Source organism: Physeter macrocephalus, chromosome 20 (assembly GCF_002837175.3).
Source record: "Physeter macrocephalus isolate SW-GA chromosome 20, ASM283717v5, whole genome shotgun sequence".
Classification (NCBI taxonomy): Eukaryota; Metazoa; Chordata; class Mammalia; order Artiodactyla; family Physeteridae; genus Physeter; species Physeter macrocephalus.
The window spans coordinates 56,144,963-56,153,730 of record NC_041233.1 but is presented as its reverse complement, the minus strand read 5'-3'; the positions used below and the strand labels follow the sequence as shown (position 1 = coordinate 56,153,730).

Here is an 8,768-nt window from a genome sequence, read left to right as displayed (position 1 = left end):
GGACGCGCAGGCTCAGAGGCCATGGCTCACGGGCCCAGCCGCTCCGGGGCATGTGGGATCTTCCCGGACCGGGGCACGAACCCGTGTCCCCTGCATTGGCAGGTGGACTCTCAACCACTGTGCCACCAGGGAAGCCCTTCTTTCTTTCATTTTAATAAATACTTTTTACCTTGGAATACAGGGGCTTTTGTGGCAGGGCTGGATGCTGGGCTTGTTTACAACTCCTTCCCCAAGATGGGAGAATCTTGGATCCCAGAGGATCTCTTTACCTTCTCCCCTCTCCTGAGGAATGTTTTCGAGAATCCCACCATGGTGCAGTTTGATCACCGGATTCTGGTAAGTCTGGCTGGTGGTTACTGGCTACTAAGCACAGGGAGCCTCTTACAGGCTCTGCGGTGTCTGAAGCACTGATGGCAACACTGAGGTGGTAGAGTGGGAATTAGATTTCCTTTTCTTTTTAGAAGAAATTTAGTACCAGTTTTCTGATGTGACGTTTTTGTCTTCATTACCCACAACCCTCTAGCCAAATTCTGACTTTCAGGATCCTGCCACCTTCTAAAAGTTCAAATATGCCTTTTATCATCTGGCAAATGATAACTCCCCTCAATTCTGCACATGCATAGGAGAGGCATTTAGCAAAAATGAGGCTGAGTAGAGAAGAGAGTACCAAGGCAGTGGTTGCTGAACACACAACTGTCAGGGCTGAACCAAGACCCCAAGGAGCTAACAGCATCATAAATACTCATTTTATTTAAGCTAATATTTATTAAGGGCCTGCTATAAGATCAGCTTGGTGGCCCGGGCACAATAAATTGGAGCAGGGAAAGATCAGCAGCAAGCAGACCCGGGAGAAGCAGTAGTGCTATTGTAGTAATGCTGTGAGAGTGATGGGGTTCAGGGCTTAATGGTGGGAGAGGTTGTAGGGAATAGAAGACTCGCTGCAGGAATAAAGGTAAAGAAGGATCAAAGGAGATCCCAGAGTTTCTTCTGTGGCATGTTTATAACACACCAGCAGAAATGGGACTATTGGAATGAGTGTTGAGCTAGAGACAGAGGATGTCATCAGACTGAGGTACTTTGAGTGTGAGATGATAGTGGTGCACCCAGAGAGAGGCCCAGGGGCCTCATATCCAGATGAAATGCTGGGGCTTGGGCAAGTTACCTTGTGTGGGCTCAGTCCCCACTGCCACACAGCATTTTGGAATAAGTCAGGTCTGGTTGAAATTGTCATCGTGGACAGCTCTGAAAAGGAAAAGAAATGAAATTGGTATAGAAAATGATAGAAAAACATTCTGCTTGACATCATGGAAGGGGGATGGAAACCCTCCTGCCAGCTGCAGACTCTCTTTCTGAAGAGGTGGAAATGAAAAGGAGACTTCAGATCATTTTCAGCCCTAGCTGGCAGCACCACCAGCTCCTCTAGTCACAGCCCAGGGAAACAATAACCCTCATGTGCTGGTGTTAGCCCTGTTTTAAAAATACAGGATTGGAGTAGAGATAAAATTAGGGATAAGGATGAAAAGAATAATTTAAAAACTGAGGGCCACACCTGGGGGACACCCACATTGGAAGGTGGATAAGATTGCTGAGAGTAAGTGTGTATAAAGTGGTACGTGCAGAAACTTTAAGTGGAGGCATGCCTGGTTGGCATTGAAGTGGCAAACAGAAAAGGAGCATGGAAGAAGCTGAGGAGGAGTAATCAGGTGGTTCTCTGCCTGGGAGGGGAAAGTGCTTAGTGGTTATTCAGTGGATCTGGAGGAGTTACCTGTAAGGTGAGCAGAAACCAGGAGGGTGGGACATTTCTTCCTGGCACTTGATGAGGCTCTTTCCTCCCTGCAGGGAATCACTTCAGTTGCTGCCATTACAGCACTCTACTTCCTCTCCCGAAGAATTCCCCTTCCTCGAAGGACCAAGATAGCAGCAGTGACTCTGCTAGCTCTGGCATACACCCAGGTATAAACCACTTCTTTTTGTTCTGAAGGTGTCCCCAAAACAAAATTTAAAAAGAAAGGTGGCAGACTAGGAGAAAATATTTTCAATATTTATAGTAGACTAGAAGGTTAACAACCAGAAAATAAGTAAAGGATATTAATACACAATTCTCACAAGAGGAATGATGAATGGCCAGTAAATATGAAAAGCTGTTTAGCCTCACCTGTGATCAGAGAGGAACAAATTAAAGCAATGTGTGCCATTTTGTACCAGTCAGATTGGAAAAAAATGAAAAAAAAAAGGTAAGCAGATGTTGGCATGGGTATAGGAAAATGGATACCTTTGTATATTCTTAGCAAGAGCATGAGTTGGTATAGTTCTTTTTAGTGGGCGTTTGGCAATATCTTTTGAAGTGTTAAATGTTTAATCCTTTCATCAAGCATATTGACTTATTAATGCCTGCCCTGTCCAAGGAAATTCATTGTGGAATTACTGTGATAGTGCAAAATTGGAAACAGCCTAAATAAACATCTATGGAATATCCATACTGTGGAATACTGTACTGTAATTTAAAATAATAAGATCTCAAGACATACATTAAGTGAAAAAAAGCAAGTGACAAAACAATATATTTTTTTAAAAGCACCAAGCTGTTTTTCTATAAACATGTATACAGGGCTTCCCTGGTGGCACAGTGGTTGAGAGTCCGCCTGCCAATGCAGGGGACACGGGTTCGTGCCCCGGTCCGGGAGGATCCCACATGCCGCGGAGTGGCTGGGCCCGTGAGCCATGGCCGCTGAGCCTGCGCGTCCGGAGCCTGTGCTCCGCAACGGGAGAGGCCACAACAGTGAGAGAGGCCCATGTACTGCAAAAAAACAACAACAACAAAAAAAACATGTATACGAAAGTATAGGTGTGTAGAAACTGAGAACAGTGGCTACCTTTGGGGAGGAGAACTGGGCTAGATGAAGGATAATTAAAAGGAATTTTAGGTTTATCTAATTTGTTTGAATTTCCTTTGTTTTAAGTCTACTTGTGAAATTTAACAATATAGTTTTTAATGTTCTGATGGGAGAATGTGGAGGATGTGTGTATCTGGTTATCCATGCCTGTCATTTCAGCTCTGAATATGTGGTTCCTACTTGGCTTATTGCTTTCTTTCGTTTGTAACAGGTGGGCTTGGGCATTAGCACTCTGCTGATGTACGTCCCAACTCCTTTGGCTGCCACTCACCAGTCGGGCTCCCTGGCTGTGCTCAGTGTTGCCCTTTGGCTCATGAATGAACTCCGAAGAGTCCCAAAATAATTTTCAAGGATCAGCTTCCTAGGACTGAAACTGCTTTTGAGAGATTATCAGAGAACACAAGAACTTGAGCTTTTCTGAGAGGATGACTTTGGCATACCAAGTGGTTTCCAAATTGGTCAAGTTATTTAAATTGTTTGCCTGTTTTGGGGATGGTCACTGAATCAAGAAAGTCATTAAGTATGGTTATGCTAAAGGTTCCTTTTTAAATCCATTACTTTTTGTGTTGAAAATCGGATTTAATGTAGAGAAAGAATTGTTGTCATTTGCTTCTTAACAGGCTCTGTCTCAGGTTTCTTAAATGTTGACAAGCTGTTGGTTCTACATGCATAATCTCTGTCTCCTTGACCTCCTGAGTCCTGGATTCTGCCTATGTAGAAATTCTTTATGGTCTCAACTTCACTTCCATCACGTAGAAATTCAAAGGGATAGATTGGCGTACCCTAAAGTAGCCAGATAGCCTTCAGCAAGAAATAGCTGCTGTCTTCTAGTGTTGATTTTCAAAACTGGGGAAAGCACTAACCTAGTTCCTCCTGAGATAGGTCTGTTACATTACTAGGTGAGATGAATGGAATACAGTATAAATCAGTTCTTGAAATGGTTTCTCAACAGCCTCATGGATAAGAAAAATATGGCCTTGATGGTATAGTACATGGACATCTATTCAGGTATTTAAACAAATTGTTGATGAATGAATGTGTGATTTTGGCCTCTTGATATTTCACAGGGCTCTTATTCAACTTTATTTTTTAAATCAGCAATTTGAATGAAGGCATCAGAAAGATTTGAGTGGAGCAACCCAACATTGCTGATGTAATAGAAGACAATTACAATTCAAAACAGTTCCAGAGTGGCACCATCAAGATGAAATTAAACAGGTCATAAATGTAGCATCTTCATTTAAATTATAAATAGCTTGTATAAATTTGGGGTAGAGAAAACTGGCTTATCATTTTATATAACAAAGACTTAGGAGAGGGACTTCAGTCGGACACAGGCTCAACATGAACCAGCCATGTGATGACACTGATAAAAATTAGTGGTGTTTCAGATTTTATCAATAGAATTGTCACAGCCATGGTCAGAAGGCCTCAATGCAAATGCTGCATTTCACTCTGGGTACCACATTTTTTAAGGAGGATATATATCCAGACAAAGGGACCAGGATAGTGAGGAGTCCAGAACGTGTTTCACACAGGGAATACTTGAAGGAACTAGGGGTATTCAGCTGGAGGAGAACGTTCAGAGAGAAAACAAGAATCCTGCCCTTGAGAAGTTGAAGCCCCTTCATGCAGAAGGAATGAGCTTCCTTTGTGCTGCAGAGCTGGGAGCAGTGGGTGAAAGTTGCAGAAAGTTAGTTTTTAGTTTTGTAGAAGGCAAGAGTCAATTGGACCAAATCAAATGCCCACTAGGGTCAGGCTGGTGCCGACTGGCAAACTGGAGAGCAGGTGCCTGAATAATGGACTACACTACTGCTGAGTGCTGGCCTCTTGCTGCTCCGCAGGTCCAGAGTGCTCAGATATGATTTTTCAAAGAAACTAAACATCCAGATTTTTATGTGAATGCTCTCAAGTTTTTTAGAACATTATGCAGGCTAAACAGATCTGGGAGCCATAAATGACCTAAGATTTGCCCCTGTACAATCGCTGGACTAATGATCTCAGTTCCCTTTCAACTCCAGTATTCTCTGGGTTTCAGTGTGACCAACAGTGTATCATTCTCAAATGGTTCTTAGCAAAATAGAATTAGACAGTTTGGTTCTTAAAAAATCCTGTCCCCTGGAGCTGGTTCCCAACTTCTCTCATGTTACAATCTTTCAGAATCCTATCCCCAACCTCAGCCAAGACCAATTAAATCACAATCTCTGAAAGCAGTAATAAGCGAGTTCCCCAGGTGATTCTGATGTGCAAAGTTTGTGAACCACTGCCCTAGGCCTTAGTAGCCTAGTTACCTTAGAAAGTTTTGACCAGTTTATTCCCATTCCCTCCAAATTTCTACCCTACCCTATCATCTCATTTAATCCGCTTTGTTGATCCTGTTAGTGTGCTAATGGGGTATCACCACTTCTAGACAGAATTCTCTAAAGGGGAGCTGCAGTCACTGGGGCAGGTTGCCATACCATCATCTCCTGATCCCCAAATTAAGGTTGTTCTTAGTTAATAACGGAGTCTGCAGAGGGCAGCCTCATCCAACTCAAAGAACCACATGCTAATGCTCCTACTGTTCCCTCCAAAAAAGTAGCACTGAATGAATTAAATAAGTTTAAGTTGCAGATGTTTTACTTCATTGTTTCTTTTATTAAAGATGAGTAAGTTTGGAAAAACAGATCTGGTTGCATTGAGTGATATAACTGTATTATGCCCATCTGTGAGCTCCTGGTGAATGGATATTATCTGAATTATTTTTGTTTGCATTATTCCCAGCACCAGACACATACCAAATATTGCATGAATGAATGGAAAATGGATGATTACAAACTGATGTCCCAGACACTGCTTTCAAAATAAGTCATCATACCTAGAAGATGAAATGGATTTCCCTTAATATTTTAAAAAGTCAACAATTCTGTCAGTTGTTTTTAAAACATCAAAGGAGATTAATACACCTGGCTTTCTTAATCAACCCAGAATATCTTTGTCTTTAACTTAGACTGACAAATGCTGTCCACTTTGGCAGGGGAAATAATTAACCACTGCCTAAAGTGAGGCTGGCTGCAAAGACCAACACTGATGATCCTAATAGTAGGATAACCAGTTTATCTTCAGCAATCCTTCCAGTCCTGGCATGAATGGTGGGTTGTATACTGGCATATATAACATATATACCCATGTCCCTGCGTAAGAATGCATCCCCTCTCTAATATGCATTGCACATTTTGTTCAACACTGATTTAACAGTATTTATCAGAATTTCAAGAACTGTTCAGCAAAACTATTAATTAATGTGAAGTGTTAGAAAAACATACAAGCTTAGCAACCCCCAAAAGTGATGCCATGCAGGTAGCCTTTGGCTTTTTAAAGCAAAAAGGGAGTTTTTAGTTGTGGATCATAATAAAAAGATGTCTTTCAACACTGCAGGATCCAATGCTCAAGGCAGAAATCATGGAGGAGACAAGGCATATACTTCAGGACTGCAACTAAAGGGGAATTGTAGGATAAGAATTTCAAACACAACATAATGACAAATTCCAGAAATCAAAGTGTTTGGGATCCTTGCTCACAGAGAAAGATTTTTATGAAGCTAATTAGGGCCAGAGCCTTCACCATCAGCAGTCTTTACAGGCTAAACTCTGGCAGGTGCTCTCTAGGAGGGGCTGCTTAGGAAAGTATCAGGGCTACTTTACACTGGAGAAGTGGAGAGTGGAGAAGAGTGGTAGGCTGCCACAGGGCATATGAGTGGCTGCACTACTTCAAAAGGAGAGGCTTGCCTGAAGTGATGCATACGTGGCTATAATCCTGTGATTCTGAAATTTTTTTCAATTTTGGTCTTTATAAAAATGTCAAGCAACGATTGAATACATTTTAAAAGTAGAAAGCCCTTTAAAAGTATGGGTAATGATTCAATTTTACAAATAAAACAGTATTATTGCTCAGACTTCCAGAGAAACAAAATGGTCAATGGATGTATTCCTCCTCTGTCCCTCTAATAATGGTACTGAGAAATAATGAAATACTAGGAGGACAAGGAAACGTGTAATAATACAAGGGAAGTGTATTTGGATATTAAAAAAAAGAGTCCTCATTTTTTAACAAATACATTTTGTAATACCAACAAATCCTCACAAGTTTGTCAGAGCACATGGCCCTAGTGGCAGGACTATGGAATTAGCATAACCTGAGACTAGTATGGGAGAATTGGAAACATTTGCTGCTACTTCTACCTTAATTCTAATTCCAACCGAAGTTTCATCACATACCACAGCAAAAAGGGGAATTAGATGCTAGTTCTGAATTCGTTTGAAAAGAAGTCTAAAAACAGCAAGAAGAAACAGCACTCTGTTTCTGTAAGGGAGTCTAGGAACTGCCCAATAATTACAATCAAGTTCCTTAATGAGGTAGCTCTAATAAACATTTATATCTTAAATAATTTAGATTGTAACCATAACAAGAATGGCTTGGATGCTGTGGTTAAGAAAATTATATAAAATTAAGCAAATTGTTTAAAAAAGAGATGTCTAAAATTTTAAATTATTGAAAGAAATAAAGAAGCTAGAATGGATGTGAAAACCTGATACTATTTCTAACAAAGCATTTCTTTCATATTTAATTCCTAAATGTGAACAATCACAAATGAATATCAGAAGCAGTTATAAAGATTGTGCATGGTTAGTTGCAGTCAGCTGTATTATATGTATTGAGCTGAAACACACAATCTTGCAAGAAGACTCTGTCAGTGATCATTTCACTGTATTACTACTGTTCTGGGTGTCAGTTTCATCATCCGTAAAATCATGGGGGTTAACCAGAAATCGCTGAAGTCTCAGCTTTAAAAATCTCATTTTCTGGAGATTGGATGAAGATGGCGGAGTAGAAAGACCTGCTCTCACTCCCTCTTGCGAGAGCACCAGAATCACAACTAACTGCTGAACAATCATCGACAGGAAGACACTGGAACTCACCAAAAAAGATACCCCATACCCAAAGACAAAGGAGAAGCCACAGTGAGACGGTAGGAGGAGCACAATCACAATAAAATCAAATTCCATAACTGCTGCATGGGTGATTCACAAACTGGAGAACACTTATACCACAGAAGTCCACCCACTGGAGTGAAGGTTCTGAGCCCCACGTCAGGCTTCCCAACCTGGGGGTCCGGCAACAGGAGGAGGAATTCCTAGAGAATCAGACTTTGAAGGCTAGCGGGATTTGAATACAGGACGTCGACAGGACTGGGGCAAACAGAGACTCCACTCTTGAAGGGCACACACAAAATAGTGTGTGCATCGGGATCCAAGGGAAGGAGCACTGACCCCATAGGAGACTAAACCAGACCTACCTGCTAGTGTTGGAGGATCTCCTGCAGAGGTAAGGGGTGGCTGTGTCTCACCGTGAGGACAAGGACACTGGCAGCAGAAGTTCTGAGAAGTACTCCTCGGTGTGATACCCAAAGACAAAGGAGAAGCCACAGTGAGACGGTAGGAGGAGCACAATCACAATAAAATCAAATTCCATAACTGCTGCATGGGTGATTCACAAACTGGAGAACACTTATACCACAGAAGTCCACCCACTGGAGTGAAGGTTCAGTGTGAGCCCTCCCAGAGTCCACCATTAGCCTCACCAAAGAGCCCAGGTAGCCTCCAGTGTTGGGTCACCTAAGGCCAAACAACCAACAAGGAGGGAACCCAGCCCCACCCAGCAGCAGACAACTGGATTAAAGTTTTACAGAGCTCTGCCCACCAGAGCAACAGCCAGTTCTACCCACCACCAGTCCCTCCCATCAGGAAACTTGCACAAGCCTCTTAGATAGCCTCATCCACCAGAGGGCAGACAGCAGAAGCAAGAACTACAATCCTGCAGCCTGTGGAACAAAAA

General features: G+C 42.1%; 2 protein-coding genes across 6 annotated transcripts in view; one reads left to right on the top strand and one right to left on the bottom strand.

Moving 5' to 3' along the window:
• Window positions 1–3,511, top strand: part of COX15 (cytochrome c oxidase assembly homolog COX15) — a 14,140-nt gene extending 10,629 nt beyond the window's left edge. For both annotated transcript variants that reach the window (XM_007108791.4, XM_028481808.2), the window contains 3 exons: window positions 182–336; window positions 1,840–1,953; window positions 3,106–3,511. In XM_007108791.4, coding sequence (XP_007108853.1) covers window positions 182–336; window positions 1,840–1,953; window positions 3,106–3,237 — 401 coding nt within the window. In that variant the 3' untranslated portion in view covers window positions 3,238–3,511. The remainder of the gene's footprint in view (window positions 1–181; window positions 337–1,839; window positions 1,954–3,105) is intronic.
• ENTPD7 (ectonucleoside triphosphate diphosphohydrolase 7) overlaps window positions 1–8,768 on the bottom strand; it is a 63,724-nt gene that overhangs the window by 9,181 nt on the left and 45,775 nt on the right. For 3 of the 4 annotated variants that reach the window (XR_447839.3, XR_008616258.1, XR_008616259.1), the window contains exon 14: window positions 1,163–1,242. Coding sequence is in view for 1 of the 4 variants with exons in the window: in XM_007108789.4 (XP_007108851.1) it covers window positions 1,228–1,242 (15 nt within the window). In the remaining 3 variants the exon portion in view is untranslated. Of the gene's footprint in view, window positions 1–388; window positions 1,243–8,768 lie in introns of those variants that run through there. The other variant, XM_007108789.4, reaches the window with a different exon arrangement.